The sequence below is a fragment of the Sparus aurata genome, chromosome 22 (assembly GCF_900880675.1).
Source record: "Sparus aurata chromosome 22, fSpaAur1.1, whole genome shotgun sequence".
NCBI classification, from domain to species: domain Eukaryota; kingdom Metazoa; phylum Chordata; class Actinopteri; order Spariformes; family Sparidae; genus Sparus; species Sparus aurata.
In genome coordinates this window covers 15,462,268-15,485,427 of record NC_044208.1, presented here as the reverse complement: position 1 = coordinate 15,485,427, position 23,160 = coordinate 15,462,268, and the positions used below count along the sequence as shown (strand labels likewise).

General features: G+C 45.1%; 1 protein-coding gene across 7 annotated transcripts in view; it reads right to left on the bottom strand.

Moving 5' to 3' along the window:
• The window catches only part of gphnb (gephyrin b), a 111,529-nt gene extending 105,935 nt beyond the window's left edge, over positions 1–5,594 (bottom strand). For all 7 annotated transcript variants that reach the window (XM_030404879.1, XM_030404880.1, XM_030404881.1 and 4 more), the window contains exon 1: positions 5,448–5,594. In XM_030404879.1, coding sequence (XP_030260739.1) covers positions 5,448–5,511 — 64 coding nt within the window. In that variant the 5' untranslated portion in view covers positions 5,512–5,594. The remainder of the gene's footprint in view (positions 1–5,447) is intronic.
• Positions 5,595–23,160: the final 17,566 nt, after the last annotated feature.

Genomic DNA, 23,160 nt, shown 5'->3' with positions numbered 1-23,160 from the left:
ACACGGATAGGTTGCAGTCAGTGTGTGTGAAAAAGAGGCTCAAAGTCTCTTTTCATACATCTCAGTTTATGTCAAATTCTGTGAAAATAACATCACAATAAAGTGAATAAATACATAATTCCTGCACCTTGACGTTATAGGGGTATTTTGTATTCTTCAATTAGATGGATATTGTCTATGTCTATTTTGTGAATCTGCACGCAGTGAAAACATCCTTTGGATTTCCCAGACTACAATGATATTGAATATCTTCTGCTTCCCTTTAATTGTAAAAACCCTTGACTTGCACCGTAGACGGTAGATTGAGTCATTCAGAAAGCGACAGCGACAGGAGATTGCCCCATAACCCGCCAGCCTCCCACGCTGTTCGGTGACAGATGACGGTGTCTCCTGGTTTTTGGTCAAGGTGCTCTGGCACGCTAGGCCGGCTCTCGCTGACTCGACTCCTGTCTCTCCAGAGAGCCTCTTTTTGCGCCTGAGCTGTTAAGGTGAGCTTGGGACAAACTCCAGAGATTAAATTATGTGGAAAAGCAGATTAAATAGTTATTATCCCATCTGCAGCCAGACAAGTACACACACAAGGAGGCACGCATACATGGGTAAATCAAGGGTAAATCATTTTGAGCAAACTCGCATATTAAGTTTGCGGCTGCACTGTTTCGTGAGGTCACTATAAAGGCATTTGGCAGATAACACGTGTGTCGACTGAAGCTTTAAATGACGCTGGAACCTTTCCTCTGCCCACTTTCTAGGACAATCCTCAACCTCTCTGACAGACCAACGATCTGCAGACCACGTATGACTAAGAAATGGACCACCGCCCGGCCAAAATGAAAGCTTCCACCCATTCTGCAGGGAGTCACAGAATTAGTTCTACTTAACAGAGGCATTGAGACGAGCAATCTAAATGTGGTTGTTTTGGGAAGCCTGCCTGCTGTCGATTCATGTCTTTCTGATAGACATGTAAGTTTAGAGAGCCACCCACACATCCCCGAGCCTCTTTCAGTTGTTACAACCGAGGGAGATAGAAAAAGAGCAGGGAAAAAATAGAAGAGAGAGGGAGAGAGAGAGAGAAAGAGAGAGGGTAAAAATGTGTGCTGTCTGTCGCAGAGTGGAGCTTTTCCTGCCCTGGCTCCTCATTGGAAGCTCGGTGCTGAGTGTGTGTCCACGTCTCTTTGACGGAGAGCCGGAGTTAACCGACACACTCTCACAGCAGCCAGCATCAATGGGTGCTTTTCTACGGGCCATGAATCAAGCCACATGCGAGGGCATGCGTGGCCCAGGCATGGAGAGCTGGCGTGTAATAAAACCGTATGTTCCTACTCATACACACTGGCTTTATACAGATTAAAAAGCCACTGAATGCCTTTTTTTCAGGGCTCTCTCCCTCTCCCTCCCTCTGTGCGTGTGTGTGTGTGCGATCATGGGAGGTATGCATACAGTAGCTATATTTGGGGCTGGGGGGGATTTGCTAAGCTGCGTTTTCCAGCCAGAGCTCTGTATTAGTGCGCAAAGACAAAGAGCACAGAGTCACATGCATATGCACATACCGCACATGCCAAAAGGCACACACACACGCAGGACATGCATGTGCACACTCATACTATATGTGCTTAGAAATACATAAAAGCTCAGCTTGTGTGCATCCAACATGATGTGAGGGTTTCCTTGAAAAGTCTTGAAATATTCCTCTACACCTTGAAGTCAATACAGATTTAGATTCATATATCACATTAAAGGGTCACTCCACCAATTTTTTCACAATAAAGTGTGCTGACAGGTCTTATAGACATTGCTGCATTTGTGGTTCTAGAGGAAGCTGCATGTAATCTTAAAAAGAAAAAAATCCTCCATTGACGTCCCTCTGTGGCATTGTGGGTAACGTAGGCGGTTGTGAAAAGACAGAAGAATGCATGGAATAAAAAACAGACAATTTCTCTGGTTCTGCCTGATCAATTTTCATAGTCTATTTGTCCATAATGAGCGTTGAGTGCATAACCTGGTGTTTCCACTTCCCACAATGCAACTTCGCCACTGAGTGACATCGCTGATTTGTACGACTTCTTTCACATATGTAGTAGTAAGTGATACACGATTTATATCAGGCTGATAAATTATCGGGAAATCATTATTGGGAAGTGTATACTATATGTTTATGCATGTCGAACACAGCTAATCTCATTAGAGCTATTAAATTTTTCCTTACCCATCTTTGTTTATTACATCTTAGCCTGTCATACGCCCATGTGTGCATAAACTACAGGTTTTAAAACTTGTTTTTACGATATACAAAAATGTGACATTAGTGGGACTCTTATAGGTATGTGTCATGAAAAGCAGGTAGTTATCTGTTATTGGTATCTGCTGAAATAAAATCCATATCATGTATCCCTAGTAGTGGTACTCCCCATGATCTGTGAACACGCTTGATGTGTAAAATTTATATCAGACTATACTTTCATTATTTAAAAAAAAAAGTAAATTTGTCTGAAAAACATAATTCGAACAGTCCCTTTTTCTGTCACAAACTTGTGGCCAATTTCATTTACGAGCACATCCCCGCACGCGCATCAAGTGACAGAGGTGCACACATTTATCTGAAGTGGGTGAGTGTAGACCCAGGGCAATTACAACTCAACAGGAGGAGACAACGACAGCCAGGAGACCGGGCACTCATGCATCAACATACACAAACGCGCAGGTAGACAGAAGAAAAATGAAAAGTAAACATCACAATAAACCGAGCGCAGCGTGAGACGCTTTCATCCACTCCTAACAAAGGTCACATCTTCAATGTGACATCTCTGACAAGTGACGGCATGCTCGCCCCAATTATCCTGTTTCAAGTTTCCCCTTCCTCGCAAATAAACCCACCACCAAATGCATACATTACTTCACATACGCTCACACACCTCCCCTGCACTGTGTCCAGCCTCTAAACAGAGATGTCCCCTGGGCTCTGTCACCTGTCTAGAGGGATGTGGAGCTAAGTGATGGAGGAGGGTGAGCCAAGGTCTCATCTCCTCCCTGGTGACTGAATGCAGGAGTGGGCCGCTGACCTTTGACCCCCCCCCCTTGCAGGAAGGGAGATTGAGCACTGCTCCGGCCTCCATTAGCATTCTGCTCACACAACCCCCCCCCCCAATAACACAGCAGAGAGGCACTGTGGACGTATGAGAATGAGGAGACTGAGGTGTGGCGGAGAGAAGATCCAGTCGACCTGGATTTTTTTAGGAGCTTTGCCTTCCTCATGGCAGCACAGCAGGGGAGTTCTTTGCTGTCAAAATACATCATCTCACAAAAAAAAGAGAGAGAGAGAGAGAGAAAAAAAAAACACACCGTGCTCTTTGTAGGCATGAGTAATCCTGCCACGATTAGATTCTTAAAAGGCTAAGGGTCAGATAAAACATGGCAACTTAATGCCACCGTGCACCGTTTTGTTCCCCCTTTTGATGCTTTGTTTCCCGTGACAGTGCGAGCCCTCCTACTCCATATACACACACAGATACATCAAAAAGACAAATAAGCCTGTCGGTTGCGTCTCTGTGCGCGTCTCAATGCCGGCATATGTATGCAGGAATTGTCAACATTGCACAGCGAGATCAAACTGGCAATCTGTCACTACGCCGGGGATACAGTTGGGGATTCGACTGACTGATGACACGCAGGGAAATTAACCCTCCCTGACGTGGGCACTTGATGTAGTGTTAAAAAATGGATGTAGTGTTAAAACAAAATAAAAAATCTAAATTCCTCCTCTCACAGGTGCATCAGGTGGGGGAAAAAAAAAAAAAAAGAAGATGGCACGGCATGGGATCATCCTCCTCAGCATCCCTGGGTGTATCTATCTGATGCAGTATTTACCGTGCTGGGGTCAGTACCGCACTGATTTGTGAGTGACGCTGGATTTCAGCACCATGGACAGCGCGAGGAGAGGAGAGCAGGGGAGAGGACGGAGGAGAAGGGAGACGACGGGTGGCTGTGGTGGTGGTGTTGCTGCTGGTGGTGGGGGTTTCCCTGACAGATTTCAGGAGAGGGTCTGCACACTCTACACAGTCATTCCTCCATCGCTACACATCACCTACCACCACCACCACCACTGCCACTGCCACCACCTCCTCCTCCTCCTCGGTGCTGGATTTCCATACGGAGGAATACCGTATGTGTGAGATCACGGCTTTCATGAAATATTGATCGAGCGAGCCCTCTCACACAGGATGGACAGAGAGAGGAGGAAAGAGGGGGAGAGAAGGATGGAATGAAGGAGGGAGGGAGGGAGGGAGGGAGGGTATTCCTCTGGACAACCTTTGTCATGCATCCACCATCACCACCACCACCACCACCCTCCTTTTACCTTTCCCATCATGACAACAACTGCTGGATTTGCCTGGCGTGATGTTTGAAGATCAGAAAACATGACAAAGCAAGAGGCTACACACACACACACAGAGAGAGAGAGAGAGAGTGGGAGAGAGAGAGAGAGAGAGAGAGAGATGAAGGCCATCCACGCATTGCATCCAAGCGCATTTTCCCAATATTGGTGAGTGAGAGACGCGCCGTCATCGCGTTGCCTTTAGAGGAATGTCAGGAGGATTTACCCTGTGTGTGTGTGTGTGTGTGTGTGTGTGTGTGTATGTGTCCTCGCCGATATGAGAACCTTTACATTCATGTGTCATGTATAAACTCCTCATTCACAAAAAATTACAATAAAAAATAATAAGCGACATCCCGACTAATCCGTCCTCTCGGATCATCATCATCATCATCATCACCCGCTGCTTTAATACCGTAATACCAGGCCGAGGATGCGCTCATCATCATCATCATCACCACCACCACCACCACATCCACCACATCCACCTTCAGCAACTGTCGTGAGCAACACTTCAGAAAGGGGAAAAAAAAAAAAAAAAAAAAAACCCGCTGTGGTCAGCTGGGTGTCACTAATACAATCTATAGCACCGAGCATCTTTAGCGGGCGGCACAACACACACGGTCAGCTGTAATTTTCGCCTCTGATAAGCAGATAGAGACATGAATTATTCAATACACATAAACTGAGCTCCTCTTCTTCTTCTGCTGCTGCTGCTGCTGCTGCCGCTTCTTCTTCTCCTCCTCCTCGACGAAACCAATGCAGAGAACCACATTTAGCCTTCCACCGCATAAAGCACTTGGGTGTAATGTAGCATGTACATAAAACGCATAGAAAGGAGCCGGAGAGGACAGAAAAAAAAGATGGGTTTTTTTAAATGAGCGTCGCGTTCGAGAGCCAGAGAGGAGAGAGGAGAAGAGAGGAGAGAGGAGAGGAGAAGCCGCCGCCGCCACGCAAAAAAAAAAAACCCCAGCCGACATGTATGAAGACCCGGGCGGACAGCCGGGCGGAAATGAATACATGGAAATATGAGTGAAAAAATGTGACAATAGGCGATGGGCATTTTTGCCTTTACCTGTCAGGACTCCGACCCGGATTTGGTGGTCGTGGTTCGTTAAAATCATCCCGTCTGACGCCATGTTCAGCAGCGCTGTCGCCCGCACCGAGAACTCACGGCAGGGCCCAGAGCCGATCGCATCGAACTTAGCGGGGAGAGGGAGGGGGGAGGAGGAGGAGGAGGAAGAGGAGGGGGAGGAGGGAGAGGAGGAAGAGATGGAGGAGGAGGAGGGCTGGGATACAAGCAAAAAAAAAAAAAAAAGAAAAAGAAGAGAGAGAGAGAGAGAGGGGGAAAAAAAAAACAGCCAGACGAGATGAGTAGAGAGCCGAGCGATCATCGGGACACCTACAGATAAGCGGGCAGGATGCGGGGGCCGTTTAAAACCGCACACATCACTCAGCTGGCCGCCTGCCATGGTAGTAGTGTGGATCCCAGATTAAGTCTTATGGAGACCACTATTGATTTCCTGTGAAGGCTTTTAGGGGAGACTGACTATCAGTGCGTCCGCTCACTTTGCCCATGTCATGCCATTTTCTTTCTTTCTTTTTCTTTTTTTGAAGTCCTCACATTTGCCCCCCCCCCCCCCATATAAACCCTCCATTTTCTCCCTTTGTGAGATGCACCCCTGCTTTTACAGAATAAAGCCCCCCCCCACCCCCTTTAGAGTCGGCGAGGGCACCCCAGAGATGTGTCGGCTACATCTCACTGCAGAGGCTTAAGAGAAGATCACAGTCTGACCTGTAAAAATGCAACCACATCCCCAGGCAAAAAAAAAAAAAAAAAAAAAGGAAAAAAAAAAAGAAGGCACAGCTTCTATTTATAGACTTGGCTGCATGCTTTCCATACTGTGTAATTTCTCTTGTTTATTCTTGTGGAAAAAAAAATATATAGGCCCGTCCTCCAGCTTCTGTTGGGATTCTATCAATATACATAATTCATTATCACACGTGCATGAGCACAGTCACCACAGTGGCAAAGAAATGGGGCAACTCTTCTGGCTTGACTGGCTCGCTTCAGTAGCGTTGCCATGTCTGTGTCCAATGACCTAACCAAAAGAAGTGACACAATTTTCACACTTTATATAGTAACTGACTCCCCCTACCATTGTGTTACAATTAGCAACAAGAAGTGTGTGTCGGCCAAGGACATGAAAGTGACCTTCAGAGCTTATCTGATGACTTAACCTGAGTCGGATTTTGACTCAGTTGATCTTATTTCCAAGTAAAATATTGCTGTGTTCGATGCTGTTCTGCTGCACATCATGTGGAACATCACGAGTTGGATAAGCATTAATCTTTTCATACACGTCTGAAGAAAAAAAAGATTCAAATTTTCATTTAAGATCAGTTTGGGCCCATTAGCTTCCATGCACAGCCTATATTCCCATCAAAAATGTCATACTTACCCTGCCTGAGCCTGGTGAGGCACATATGGTACACCTCAAGTCTTCACCTGTTCTTAAATAACACCTGTTCCACCGGCTATAGGCTGTGTGCAAGTTTGCCTTTTGTGTTTAAGATAACATTTCTTACCTGCATGAAAACATACGACACACAATGAACTTTTTTCAAGCACAATTTGATGTTTACTTACATACAAGGAACAAAATGAAGCAGTCTCATTCACTAATGCACACTGTATTAACACAAACACTTGAACACGCTGACCTCAGACTACACAATATTCTCAGTTTAGATGGTCACTGTGTCAGAATAGGCAGTTACAGCCTCATACATTCCCCCCTGATCAATCATATTTTTCTTTTCATCAGGTGTATGATGTCATCAGGACAGAGTCACTCAGGGCCGAATTTCAGATCAAAAATCACCAATGCTGTCATTGGCCCACCTTTTAGTCACGTCATGGAATTTACTTTGTGGATGGCAGAAAACACAGTAGTCTTTCTGTTTGGGTCGTTGAGCAGCATCCCAAATGCTGGTTGTTGGAAGCTTTGACTCTAGATGAAGCAATAGATTATCCAACACATCCTTAAACCTCCTTAAAAATAGTTTGATTGTCAGTGATGGCCAAAACAACGGCGACAGGCTTTGTCATATGGTCACAGTTTGGTTAGGTTTAGGAAAACATGTTTCTGCCCAAAATAACTGTTATTTAAGTAACTTCAGTTACACTTATGTGATGTCACTTAATTGCATTACTAAGTTATAAGACCCAACGCTGACTTTTGGTTTCACACTGTACATGAACAACAGCCTCCTGGCTAGTACTTATTTGACGGAAACTTCCAGCCTTCTCCCTATGTGGACTTGTCGCTCTTTATACCATTTTGCCTGACTTCCTCCTTTGCTGCAGCAATAATTATTATGGCCACTAGAGAGCGCTGCCTAACAAGAAAGGCGAATATGTGTCATAATGATTTGCTTTCACCGGCCGCCTGTGGTTGTTTTTATGATGGGGTAGGCCTGAAATTGGACAACTTGTACTGGACAGATTCTTGTTTGTAGCTCCATATTTCACATGCAGACATGAAAGGTGTGTTACAACGTAGTCACCAGAATTAATTATAGCAGTGTATGTTTCTGAAAACCACGGATATGTTGAAACTTTACATTTCTTTTTGTTGCAACTTCATGTTTTTTTTTGGTACACTGCTTATGCTCTAGTTTAATTCAGTCACAAAATTCACTTGGTTAGGGTTAAGTAAAGATCATCATTTGGCTTAAAAATTATGTTTTTTGTTGCCAAAAACACATCTGGCAATTGTCCTGAGGTTTCCTTGAAAATATCTTATGATATCTAGCTTACAAATACTGAAACGCCACGGTTTGTCGGCAACAAGATCCAGTACAGATGTTGAGTCCCACTCTCAAACTGCAGTCACGGGCTTGGCAGCCTTGTACATGATAACCACACCCAGTAGTGCGTTTCAACATCACTGCAACAAATTGAGGAGATAAACTGCTCAAGGTAACCACAACAAAATAGTAAGCTTGAGTTTAGTTGCCCTTCAAAAATCCTAACAAAAAAAGTCAAACTTGTGTAGTTCAACTATGAGTTGACATGAGATTTGCCATGTCGGTGCAAAGAAGCCAATTTCCTGGTTGAGGACGTGAGGAAATCTCGCTCGCTGTAGCATGACATCACAACAACATCCACATCTGTCAGCCTGTCAGTGAAGGAGAAGGCCCGATGCTAAACAGGCCTTGTTAATGGTAAGAACCAGCATGCGCCGAGGTGTTGTATATGCATGTGAGCATGGGCACATACGTGCACGGATACACAATTGTTCAGTTGTACACGTGGTGTAAACACACACCATGGGCCATTGCTGGCAAGCTTTCCTGGAAAGATGGAATTCCCCTGTTGGTGTAGCAAGGGAGGACTGAGGAGAGAAGATAGTGGAGCAGAGATGTATGGAGGAGGGAAGGAGGGAGGGAGGCATCGGGCTGAAGACATTGGGGACCCCATCTGGTGTGCAGAGGACTGTGTTTATGCAGTGTGAGAGTGTGTACGCTTGTGCACAAGTGCGCATTATAATGGCGGTGTAATTACCTCATCGTCGGTCGAGCTGCTCGCTGTTCATGGATAGGTGATGAGGAGGCAAGGGCCATCGCTTTCCCCTTTTCCTTCGCCATCCATCACAATAATAAGGGGAGCCCCAGCAGACGGAGCAAGCTGTAAACGTATGCTTCGTGGTGAGCCCAGGAAAGCCTCTCGTTTTCCCCCAAGGCTCCAGATGCGGGTGGGAGAGGGGGGAGAGGGGGGCGGCCAGAGGACAGCAGCTTGCTCTGGGGGTTTGGAGGCGCTTAAGCCTCGTCTTTAGGCTGCCGGGACGTGTGGCAGGAGGTGGAATCTCGCCCAGGCTGGGCAGTCGCCATACTACACAAAGCATAACTTATTCAACAACAGAGATTACAGGAGATATTTTTGGATGCGTTTTTATTACCCCTGTCTCATGACTTTCCCCTCATGTCTCTGGAATCGCGAGGAGACCAACGGAAGTGTACGTCCATTTCTATTTTCATGAAGCTTGCAGGACATGGTTGCCAAAGAGCCATTAAGCTTTACTTCCAGTCCGATGAGCCCTGATTCCTACAAAGAAAACACAAGGCTAAAGTTGTTAAATGCGTGATAAAGCGAGCAGCTGCATGTTTTACAGAGTTCCACTGAGTTACCCATCGCTTTACGACTCCAACTTTGTACCTCATCACTTTATATGGGTCAGATATTTCATCCAATACCGAATTTTACTGGACGTGTGTTTGATTAATCAATAGGGTAATCTGTAACCACTATGGCGTGCAATAGTTCTGTCATCTACAATGTGATGGCAGTGATTAGCCTCCTTTAACCAATCATATGTTGTCTTGGAGAGGTGCCCTGCTCATGATGGCGGGCTGCTCTTTAATTAAAATGAGAAGAAAAAAAGAAAAAACAAGCAAAGGGAAACTTACCCTGGGGCTTATTCGGCATTATCCCATGATGCCTCCACTAGAATACCTGACTAAATCTGGCCTCAGCTGAAGAGAAGTCAGCGAGGAAGAAAAAAAAAAACAATTATCCATCTGCGAATGAGCAGCAGACACTTAATTCAGGACTGCTGGGGACAAAGCCCCTTGTTTAGAGACTGTAATTAGGCAACAACATGGCGAGGAGGTCGGGAAGAGTCGGCGACGCCGGGGTGGAGTACACCTCTGGTCATCCGAGTGGAGAGAAAAATGGAGGGATGGAGATGAGTAGACAAGAAGGGGAAGAATGAGAGAGCAGACATGAGAAGGAAGGGAGTGTGTGTGTAAGTGTGTAAGAGTGTTCGTGTGTGTGTGTGTGTGTGTGTGTTAGGCAGCATTCTGATGAGTGCAGGATCTCTGCCGACTCCCACCACCATTACAGCAGCGCAGAACATCGCCCCAGGGCTTTGGAATCAAACCCATTACATCTGATACTGGATTTCTCTCTGCTCAGAAGTAATGCAATGTGGACTCGCCTTCTCTAAAGCTGGCCAGTGTCGCATAGCATCGCTGCGCAAAGAGCTGCACCACAAGGAAAAAGAGGACAGGGGAGGAGGAGAGCGAGGGCCTGAGAGTCTGAGAAGGATTGTGGAGAGGGAGGCTAGCTGCAGCCGGAGGGGTCATTTCATATTTCAAATTTTTTTTTTTTTATTATATTGAAACAAGCGCTGGCTGTCTCTAATAACTCGGAGGATATATGGGACTATGTACACATAAAGGGGCCTACGTATATGTTTATACAGAGGCCTTGTAGTCCATTTGCATAATTAACAGACTGGCATTTGAAAAGCAGAATGTCAGCACAAACAACCTTGGACACCAAACTACCCCGGGTCATTTTTTTCAGCCGTGTAATTGGCTCCTAATGCAGAGGAGTTAAACATAGAGATTTTCTGCCCTTAAAGCAAAAAAAAAAAACAAAAAAAAACAAAATCTCCTCTTGTTAATGGGCTCAGCACTCCCAGATTCCTGCCGGTGATTATCACTCAGCTTGGACTTTTGGAAGTTTAGGAGAGCAGCGCTGCTAAAAAAAATTATGGATCTCAAAATCATCCATTCCCACCTTTAAATCCATCTTCCTTCGAGGCCACCTAATGGTTTTAAATGAGGACAGAGCTGGTGTCTCATTCCGTGCAGGGTTTTCTGGCAAGCCTTGGCCTTCATTTTGTCTGAGCTGCATAGTAGTGGAGAGAAGGTAACACGTCCATCCATCTCTGCCTCTCTGCCTATTCATAGTGACACGTCTGATGTAATGTTTGTGTAAGCGACCATACTCTCTGTGGCTACACAGCCGCCTTTGCACATCATGTCTGCGCTGCGTCCTGAGCACATATCGCTTGACAGCTACATGCAATCTCAGGCAAATTGGCAGTATATAGAATGAAACTTTATGTAAGGCAGCGCCGCAACTGATACTCAGCTGGAGAGGGTTTTGTGTGATAGCAGAACCTTTTCTGGCTCTATAAGAACAGCTCCTTTATGGAGCCACACAGGGAAATGCTTATCAATAAAAGTCTTTTATGTCTTTCATTGAAATTAGAACCTTATGAAGGACCGTACAGCAGAATTTAGCTGATTCTTTTTTTTTATACAGACTCGTCAGCTTGTTAATGGGGTTCAACCAACATATTTATCATCCTATACTGTATACTTATCACTTCTATTATTTGCAACATGGAGATGTGACGTTCCATCGCTCTGGATCAATACATCACGTGACATCAATACAAAGTGAAAACATTGATCCTTTATTTTGAAATTCCCCTGGCACGCCTGTGTCACCTTGACCATCCGAGCGCCCCTCCTTCCTAAACAGTGCTAGCACCAGGCAGATGATGGCAAGCAGCCAAAAAACAAGACGATGAGGATATCTACTCATCTCTCAGGAAAAAATCAGCAGTGTGGAAATATTTTAGACTTGGGAATAATACCGTAATAAATGTTAGATGAGTACATTTCTGCAAAAAGTTCTTAATTAACATTTCTTTACGTGGCAACTTGTTTAGGCTCTAATTTCTATTTTTCTCTTGTCACAATGCTGTAATTATGCTCTGCTTAGGTTTAGGCATAAAACCCATGGTTAGGATAGTTAGGAAAACATCATGGTTTGGCTTAAAATGCCGGTTTGGTCACCACAAAACTGCCTTGAGATGGTCAGACTTCCTGTGTAAAATAATCATTTTGGTCGCCATTTAAACAGCTGGAGCTGTTCAGATTTAACGGACTGAAATTGCAGTAGCCTGTTTGGCATCCTTGTGGCTTGTGATAAGCCACCTCCTTTCCCTCCCCCCCTCCTCATGTGAAAGTCAGCTAATAAGCACATCATGTAAATGTGATACACCACATCTGGTGGACGCATCTGTGGTTTACAGAAACCTTTACTGCTGACATTACATCCTGGTGACTGGGCTCGACGTCAGGATCTCTCACTTAGCACTCCACCCAACTTCTTGCTGGTGCTACGGCAATATTAGATTCTCGGTTTCAACAATGTCAAGCTGAGAGAACATGCGTGCAGACTACAATTAAGCCTGTGGGGAGACTGGGAGATTTGGTAACTTAAACCAGCAGTGTGTGTGAAAAAGTATTAACAATACGTGTAATTTGTTTGGTAGTAGAGGATAAGTCCCCTAGCCGCTGGGGTAATTTATGTAAAATGCCATAAGCTTAAACTAACAATGGTGACTAGCAAAAAGCTATTGTTATGACTAAAAACACAACTCATTGCATCATAATGTCAAGCAATGAAATCTTGTATGTCGAAGTTAACATGTATGTAACGCTGTGATCCGCCCCTCTACAATGAATTTACACAGTGCAGAAACAAGTGATGGGCTGTGACAGAGACGTCATTCAACCTGTTACAAGACACCGAACCATCACAATGATTTAGAAGCTGTTATTTTCAGTGAGAAAAGTTAGCTAATGTTAAGCCATATCTTATGTGTGTCAGTGGAGTCAATTTCAAGTGAATTTTACTGTGAGTAACTGCTTACAATTATTTATGTGGTGTTGTTTTTATGGCCAAAAGCAGAAAAGAAAGGGGCGAAACGGATGAAATTGTCTCATATCAATCATTAACTCAATCAAACTGAAATCATATAATGGCGGATTTTGTTATATCGGTAAATTTTGCATAGCATCGTTGTCCAAAGAATTGATTTAATATCATATTGTAATGAAACTGATGATTTACACCCGAACATGCTGTTCTCTGCCATTATATGAATGGAGATCCCGCCATAACCAAATGTACATAAACGTTTTTGGGTCCCTTTATTGTTTATTTAAGCAGCTCTTTGACTTTGACAAGAAGCAATACATACATTATTTTACATAAATATAAAGATATGGTAATTTGCACCAAAAAGCAGCCATTGGCAACTTGATGAACAGCTTTTATTCGTATTATAAACATTAAACCTTTTTGAGAGGCCTGTTTTACAGGTACAAGGATTTATTTTTATGAAAAGCAGCAATGTTTTTGTCAATAATTGGAGATATGTATAATGGAACCAATTATCAATCTTCAAATAGAGATAAGGAGACCTTTCAGGCTATTTCAGTTTTAATCCATATAGAAGCATCTCCTTCAGGAGTGGAGGTGCGCACTGTTGATTCCTTTATGCCTTCAGATGCACAGAAATGTTCCAGACACTTGTGGCTGTCTCTTGTCATCAAATCTGACATGCAAGTCAGGAAGCGTGAACTGACTAAAAAAGAGAGAGAGAGGGAGAGAGAGAGAGGGGAAAAAAAACACCCTCTGGCACCTGTCTTTCCTAGCCGTTCCCGAGAAAGAATTGAATTTTTCGGGATTTTTCTTTTGCCGGACGCCACATAGCCGTTGGGATGTAATCTCACATCCACACACCTATTAACCTTTACCAGCAGAGAAGTTGGAATGACTTTCAAGCTCCAGTGGGTCCAGTGCAGGATAATGACTGTGGTGAGTTCAGGTAATGTGGTTAGCGCGCTGTTGGGGCCAAGCTGTCAGCTCCGTGGCAGAGTTAGAGGTGGTGGGAGGGCTGGGGAGGGGGGTAAGGAACTCGGAGGAGGCAGAAAGAGAGAGAGAGGGGGAGAGAGTTGGACCTGACAGGGCCCGGGAGCAGAGTCAGCGGCCTGGGATCAGTGGCATAGCCTGACTGGATCGGACATCTTCCTGCAGAGAGCTCTCTCCCGATGCCTTAACGTCACGTGCAAAAAACCACACACAGACACACACACAGACACACACACACACGTGCACAAATACACTGCATGTATCCAAACCCATTTCTGCTGCTCTTAATATATCCTCTCTGTCCGTCCCTTAAGTGAAGGTACTGTGGGGGGAGGGGGAGTGTCCATGGCAGCCAGAGCTACATGACTTATTACTCATCCAGGCCTTTGGTGGACCTCGGAGCCGCATCGATGCCTGCTGGCAGTAGCATGGAGCTGTGAACCCACACTCTCCTTGTTCTGCCTGTTAGCTTGTCAATCAGCAAGTCCGCCGGCCTGTCAGTCACCGAATCTGCCATGCAGTCCCTCCTCCCTCCCCTCCCTCCTTCCCCTTCTTTTGCACCTCCCACTGTCCATGCCCCTGCTCCTAAAACCACATCACCTGGGGGGCCTCGGGGATCGGCTCCTCACCCAGCTCCTCTCTCTTCCTGTCCGGCTCACATGCGGCAGACCCTCGGCCCATCACCCCTTCCCCGTTGCCCCCTCCTGCATGGTCTCCCATTTCACCGCAGGAGCCCTGACTCACACCCAGGCCAGTCGGAAAAATGAGCCAGCCATGCAGAAAGAGATAAGATGCAGCGAGGGAAGGCACGCAACCAATAAAAAACACATCATTCAAAGTAAGGCGATAAAGTGGGGAAGTAAGAGGTCGAGGAGGATGTGTGGCGGTGTGAGAGGTGAGAGGAGTGGCAGAAATATGTTTCGCGTCCATTTGGAAAGGCAGAAAAGGCACTTTAAACATTTAATATTTGACTAATGCTATTCTTAGAGTTTAAAGGTGCAGTGCGCCTAGTTTTTGATCACGCAAATTTGAAGGCACATTATATTAAATAGATGAGAAAGCAGCAGTTTGTATGCTTTCACATTATTGAAAATAAATTCCAGGTTTACAGCAGCAGCACTGATTTAAATTAAAGGGACAGTTCGAGTTTTTTGAAGTGGGGTCATATAAAGTACATATCTATAGTCGATCTGTTCTCTACCATAATCACCGATCAGCGCAGCCTCAATTTGGAGAAGTAGAGAGCCGCTCCAGCCCAGACGCTCAGCTTTGTACTGCAGTGAATGGGGTCCAGCAGAAAAGTGAAATTACCACCTAAAACAAGGCTCACCTAAAAAAATCTGTATCAGTTCAAGTGTACGTTGTTTAGGTAAAATTCACACCGCTTTACATCGCCGTCACACCGCGCTTTCTTTTGGCACTACATTTTCTCATCCGCAGAACCCCCGTATCCCTACGCACTAGCGTAACTGGGCAACAGCTGATCTGCGAGTGGTGGAATACAGCGCAAGGCCCAGCTGCTGGACGAGAGGTTTACTTTCGATAAAAACGAAACTTAACTCTCCGTATCCTTCCGCTTTAGCACTCATGCATAGGGATACGGGGGTTCTGCGGTTGAGAAAATGTAGTGCCAATAGAAAGCGCATTCTGACGGCGATGAATTTTACCTATACAACGTACACTTGACCTGATGTAAAAAAATTTAGGTGAGCCTTGTTTTAGGTGGTTAATTTTGCTTTTTCGCTGGACCCCGTTCACTGCAGTACAAAGCTGAGCGTCTGGGCTGGAGCAGTTAAGTTTCGTTAACTCCAAACTGAGGCTGCGCTAATTGGTGATTACAGTAGGAAACAGATCGACTATAGATATGTACTTTATATGACCCCACTTCAAAAACCCGAACTATCCCTTTAAGGCTGTGATGATATCAGATTTTGCCTACAGGACAAACAAACTCATGTTAACAAAATAATATCTACAAAAAATAAGAAAAAATATTCCCCCAGTGATATTTATCTGAAAACTTTTTTAAGTGTTTTTTCTTTTTTTGGCAAATAAATTCCACTCAAAATGAAGTGTAGGGGGGCGCTGTTTAGCTCAGTGGGTAGAGCAAGCGTCCCATGTACAGAGGCTTTGTCCTCGCTGCAGTGGACCAAGGTTCGAGTCCTGGCCTGGGTCCCTTTGCTGCATGTCACTCCCCCTCTCTCTCATCCTGTTTCCTGTCGTATCTTCACCTGTCCTGTCAATAAAGCCAATGGCCAAAAATATATATAAAAAAATAAAAAATAAAATAAAAAATAAGGTGTAGGGAATAGGAGAGAGAACCACTTCGTACCCTCAAGAGGCAATAGCATGATAGTCTCTGTAGCTTCAGCTGGCAGATATATAGTCCTCACAGCTGTTAGTGTAATAAATGACAAAAACAAACTAACAAAATGTCAACAAATGAAATACTCTAGAGAAAAATACAACCATATACCTGCTCTTTTCAAGTTCTCCCCTTTTACTGAACTGAAACAAGCTTTGTCACAATGTCAGATTTAAGCTAAATGAATTGGCCAAATAAATTCACTATAATATTACCATGATATCTTTAGAAAATTAGGAAAAAAATGTTAATCTAAATGTATCTTTAACTGTGTTTACCATGTATTTTTCTCTTATTATAGCAAATAAATTACTCTGTAGAAAGGTGGAAAGAGTCAGTTTCAAGAGTTCATGTTTTTTCTTTCCTTCATTGTTTTAGATCATCTCTTCTTTTATATTGCATATAAAAGATCTTGAAAGTACTTCTCTCTCCTGCAGAAAACAGTGGCCTGAAGTGGCCGAAAAACGCCTTGCCAGAAGTACCATCTTTAATCTGTGACTTTGTGACATCACAGTATGTCACACACTTGCATTATTCATGCTTATATTAACAGCCAAAGTGAAGCTAACTTGAAGCTGAAACACAACAGAGCTGACAGGTGAGTGGTTCTGGCTCAGGCGTGTGTGAGCTGACCAATCAGAGCAGACTGGGTACTCAGACAGAGGGGAAATACAGTGCTGCATTAATGCATATAAACCTATTCTAGTAATAACCACCCTTAATTTGAACAAACCTTTACAGCACCAAAAAACATCAACTTCAGTTTGGGATAAAATCCAGTTACAGTCCTTACTCTTAAATTTCAGTAATGAGGTGATGCTTTGTCGACATTTGGTTTACAGATTATTTCTTGACATTGAGTATTCTTGAGATGAATTATGTTTTACGTACTTCGATATTAAAAATTTTTTTAATCTGGATCAAACGCTGAGATATCTAGCATCAAAGATTTGACACAACAGCTGCCGAGCGTCATCTTTTTTTCAAAATCTAATCCTGAAAGGGTCAGCTTTCACCAACAAATACAAGCAAGAAAAACACTTTTGAGAACATAAATGAACCCTCAGACAGTGAAACCGAAAGTCTAAATCTAATAATTCAAAGCTCTCGATTTAAAGACATAGATGTTTTGAATTATTTTTTCCAAGGCGAGAATAATTAGCGGCTTCGCTCGTCCCTTTGCTTTCTAAACCCTGAACCTCTCTCTCTCTGGCCCATTTGCGTTGGTGTGTCGTCACAGGGCCAGGGGATTTAAGCTAAGCCATATCAGCAGCTGAAAAGGACTCCTCTGAGAAAATAACACTGGCCTGGATGTGGCAAATATATTGCTGTAATGCGTTCGTGTTCACAGGGGCCAGAGATCAACAATGGAGCCAGCTGAGGCAGAAGCAGGGAGCTTTGCCTCTGGTGGAGTGCTCCTCAAGGACCCAGGATGCACATGTTGTAGTTTAGCACAGACATATTCTCAACAAGTACATGCTCCATTCAACCCTGAGCCACGTCGCAAGCAAGGGCAATGTCGGTTGCTAAGATCTAAAGTGTGTCTATTATAGGCAGCAGATTTGAGCCGGAATCTGCAAAGTGCAAGTCCACTCAGTCATGAACTGAGACCCTAGGGACAGGGACGGGTCGCACCGTTCCTCCTGATCCGGTCTCTCACGCCAATACATCAAATACTCAAGCGCCTACACAAACACACACACAAACACACGAACAGTCACACAAACATGCATGAGTGTGCAAAGACATTTTGATATAAAAGATTGAGGAGGAGGAAACATGCATTTTTGATGCGTGGATCTTCAGTTTTCGTCGTAAACACGGAGCAGTTGTATTTGCTATTGTTCTGCATTATTGTATCATTGATTCTCAACATAAGGGTTGGGACCCTCCAAGAGGTCACAAGATATATCGAAAGGGGTCAAAAATTGATTAACAGGTGAAATAGGAACCGATTTTACATTATCTGTACAGGTGCTGGTGAACACTACTGCATATCTGACAAATGTTCAATTAAATTTTTTGGCTTTTATGTGAAATCTGTGGTGCAATATGTGTGCAATTTACCACCTGTCAAATTCATCCTAGGGTATCACTGGAGCAACCTCTAATTGCTGAAAACTTTACCTGGCGTTAGCAGGTTAGCTCGGTGTGTGTGCAGCTAGTGGGTGTGTTAGTTGACTCTGTCCAGTCTCAGAGCATCAGGGGAGTGTTAATGTTGTTTACCATCTGACTATCACCTCTTAAGATACAAAGTGGAATAGGAGCTAGCTGGTTAGCATGCTAACTTCAGTAGATATCTATGCAACACAATACATAGATGTCATCCATAGATTGCCTCTCATTTTGTTGATAATTTTTGTGGATTTTTGAATGTTTTTAACTCAAATTTTTACATATTGCACCTTGACAGTGCCTCAACTGATGTCACTTGAGTCAGTGCCTGTTGGTGCTGAAGACTGCGAGTTTGAAAATGAAAAAATAATCTGTGGGTGTAGAGTTAGAAAGCTTAACAGACCTGTGTAGCACTCTCCTTACCTCTTCTTGAGGCTACATTAAAGCTGTAGTATGTAACTATTTTTTGTTATATTTGCTAAAACTGTCATTATGATCTGACACTCGAGTAAAATACTGGTCAGCTGTGTAAAAATCCACTGTCTGTGGCTCCCCCCAGTGGCCCTAATTTGATTTGCAAGAATCCACCTGGCTCAATACAACCAATCAGAAAAAAAGGGAGTGTCTGAAAATTGTCTTGTGCATACGCCCTCACGCAGTGCGTACTCGGCAGTGCCCCCCCCGCCCCCCCCGCGCAGGCGCAGTGCCTGCTCTTACCTGGTCAGATACATTCAAGCCCAAACTGTAAACAATGCCGGAGAACAGACGACAACAACAGAGCAGAAAAATGCCCCACCATTGCCTACGTCAAAGAGAAGATATAAGAAGACGGACGAAGAAAAGCAGTGTAAAAATAAAGAACTGGACTGAGCCAGAGAGAAAACAAGGATAAATATTGGAGCGTCATTTCAGAGGTGGAGGGAGCTACAGGATTTTTAAGGACTCAAGAGCTATGCAGAGTTAGCGGCTTTCCTGCTGGACAAGTAAGGACCCCTGCTTGATATATGTTTCATTCTATGTTTTAACCACAAGGCTATGGTGGCAGCGGTTACACTAACAATCGGGGCTTATGTTGTTGTTGTTATTTTGAATGCGCCTTCTTGGTTATCTGGCGTCCTCTGTTTATGTGGTTACAAGCTTGCCCGTGCACGGCAGGTGGGGATGGGATTTAAAGTTGCGCAGCAGAGAAGAAGAAGGAGGGACCTGCGAGCTGTGCTCATTCAAATTTTGTGACTAAGTCCACTTTTTTCTCTAAACTCCCGACTGCAGCTCTAACTACTAGCATAACCTTCTATTCACATGCTCCTGGAATGGTCCCATATATTGTGTTACGGAGTCGTTCTTCTGACTTTTTCGGCTTTCAAGTCATAATGTGAAGACAGCATGTATGCTACATGGAACATGTGTTAATTGTATTGCTAAGAGCAGTTAAAAGTTAAAAATATAATATGTAGCAAGTCTGCATTAAAATATCTAAAAACTACAAGACCTTCGTTCAATATTTTGATGCATTGTGTACCTTTCTCTCTCCCCCCCCCCCAAACATCACAGTACATAAACACCTGGAAATGGAGGCCAGTTCTGTTGATTGCTGCTGCAGTCAGGTTGATAAACAGGAGAGAAGATAAATCCACTTTTTAATCCTAAAGGTTAAAAAGTCATTCCTGAGCTCTCCTCCCGTCGGTAAACGGTTCCGGATAAAAGCAGAATCTGAAGTGACTCCAGGTGTTTACTCTCCAGGGGTCGGGCTCTAAGACAAGCTCACACAACACTCTGCAAACATCTTTTGTTTGCTTTTGATTTTCGTGATTTGTTAAAGCAAGACTGGTTGGTGTTGGTACTGGTAGGCAGGCAGACAGGGAACAGGTAAACAGGTCCACCATGTCGTCCGCCATGTTTCTCCATGCATGACTTCAAAGTCTGCAAGACATGTATCAAAAAGCTCCAACTCATGAAGTCGTTATGCCAAGTAGGGTTACCTTTTTAGATTTTTCACATTTATTCACTATAATTTGCATTGTGGGAAATGTAGGTGCCAGGTTTGAAGAAGGAAGAAGAGTGCATGGAAAAGACTTGATATGAGTCTTACACTACAGAAGTGCAATGCTAAATTAGCGGTGTACTCCTTTAAAAAAAGTCATCTTTGCTTGTTCCAATGCCGTGCTGTGAAATGGAGGATGGTTTCAGTTTTTCAGATGAGTAAGAAATATTGAAATAAAACAATCTGACAGGGCTCACAGACACCTGCATGATGACGATGATGAAGCCTTTACCACCTGCATTCCTCCAGCTAACTCTCTCTCTCCCTCTCTCTCTTTCTCCCTCTCTCTTTTGCAATGAAACACACTTTAGTAAGGTCAAAACAGAAACAGGACTAATTGTGCATTCAGCCGGAGTCACACAATCTCCACCGTACAATTACGTGATCCTCCTCTTGCACGCGCCGTGCAGCCTAAACTCTGACCTCTGCACGACACTGCGTTATTGGATAATGGCGACAGCGGCGTGTATGACAACAGCGTTGCTGCCACGCTGTGACAAATGGAGGGGATCGTGACAGAGATGTTAAGGAGGGGGGGAGAGGCTCATTTAAAGCGTGGCCGCATGTTGGAGATGTGTGGTTTTCGGCTTGCACCGCAGCCTTGAGCAGAGTATGACCTCCCAAGGACACACATAGGCCAGAATCCTTAACTTACAGCAGGCAGGCGGGGACGCCACATATTAAAAGGGGGACCGGCGTCGACAGGGAGAGTCACCCCCTAGGCTGGAACGCCTAATACCCTGCAGTGCAAGCTTTTATCTGGCAGACCTTAGTGGCCCACCTGAGAGCAGAGCCAGCTGGGGAGCAGAGTGTTAAGCTGTTGGCTGTCGCTGTGTCATGTCTGTGTGTTAACAGGAGGCCCAGGCTCTACTGCTACTGCTGCTGCCGCTGCTGCTGCTGTCGCTGCTGTATCTGAGGGCTTCTGCGAGATGCGTGTTGCAGTTTGATGAGTGTTTCTTGCTGCAGTGCGAGAAAGAGAGAGAGAGAAGGAGAAAGAGGGGGAGAGAATCCCTCCCCATCCGAGCCTCACATTTCCTGCTGCTGCCAGCACGGTTGCATACACATGTTCACATATCCGCACGCAGGCACGTGCACACAAACCCCGAAAAAAAAAAATGCATACATGCATGCGAGAGCAAACTTGCATGGGGGGGGGATACACAAAGCGTGCACGCACACAGAGAGAGGGAGAGGGAGAGAGAGAGAGAGAGAGAGAGAGAGAGCGAAAGTGCTTCAGTGACCCAGCGTGGCGAGATAAGGCTGCTCTGCAATTCAGAAATATGCAACCTGCATGTTAACAACCCCTGGAGCGCAGCCTCCCCGGGGGGTGCTCTGCCTCCTCTCTCAGCCTCCCCACCTCCCTGCTCTCCGCGTGCCCATCCTCTCCCTCACTCTGCAAAGACCTCCTCTCCCGCCCCATCTCTCCATCCCACACCTCCACCTCACTTCACCTGACTGCAAGCGCGCAAGAGAGGACAGAGAGGAGAGGAAAATGGAGGATGGATGAGAGAGAGAGGGGTGGGGTGGGGGTGTGAAGGGAGATGTGCGTGCGTGCAACTGCAGAGAGGAAGCCGAGCCGAGTTTTCCCGCTGCGTTTTCTCTGTTGGTCTGCAAGTATGTGCAGAGTCCCAGTGAGCTGCTTAGTGCAGAGCAGGGGCACGAGGGCTCGGGGAGGCGAAACACAACATATGGAGGACTAATGAGGTTCTATTTGGAGGGCTTGTCGAAGAAAGGTTAGACGAGGCCACATATGAGGGGATGGCGAGGAGGGGTGGAGTTAGGGGGAAAACAGAGGGGATCAAAGTGGCCAGAAAGAGAGGATGTTAGCCAGAGAGAGAGAGAGCTAGAGAGACAGAGAGAGAGAGAGATAGCAAGAGAGAGAGAGGACGGAGAGGGAGGGCAGGAGAGAAAAATTAGAAGAAAAAAGCAAACAGAGAGGAAAAAAGACAGGAAGAGAGCTGAGATCCATTCTCAGTAGTGGAGGAAAGATTGGCAGGCTTCCGTGCTGGAGATGCTATTGAGAGTGACACGTCCACGCGACACAGCCGTAACACATTGGCTTTGATACTAATATCAGTCTTTTTAGTGGGATGTTGATGAAATTTGCATTTAGATTGAAATGACTTGCGGACGGCCAGGAGACCACAGAGGGCCACAGAAAGGAATGGGGGGGGGGGGGGAATGCTCCAGCTTTGCCTGCCCTCCACACACACACACACACCCTGCCCACTTGACAACACAGCCCTTCCGCACGCCCTCCACATGCCAACACACACACACACACTCATTGAGCAACACACACCTATGAAGTCTGTGCAGATCTGATGCTGCTCTACTGTATCCTCAGTCCTCCTCCTGACTGGGTCAAGGATGCAGCATCTCCCCCATCCCTTCCTCCCCTTCTCCAGCCACCACACGCCTGCCATTTTTTTTTGCATCGTCCAGAGACAGAGGAGCTACGAGGAGGAGGTGGGTAGCGTGCTCAATTTGCGTCTTAATCACATTAAAACGGCCCTGTGCAATTTTCTAAACAATTTAACGAGGGCTGCGCCGACTGAGACAGATCGCGCTCTGTGTCCTAATATTGAGCCCTGCCCGCCTAATGGAAGAGAGAGCAGGCACTTTATTTCTCCTCACGCAATGATGGCACTGTATTGTTGAGCTAATGTTATCATAGCATTAAATAATTTGCTACTCGGGGCTTCTAAAATGGGTTGTGTGTTTTGCCATAGTCATCGAAT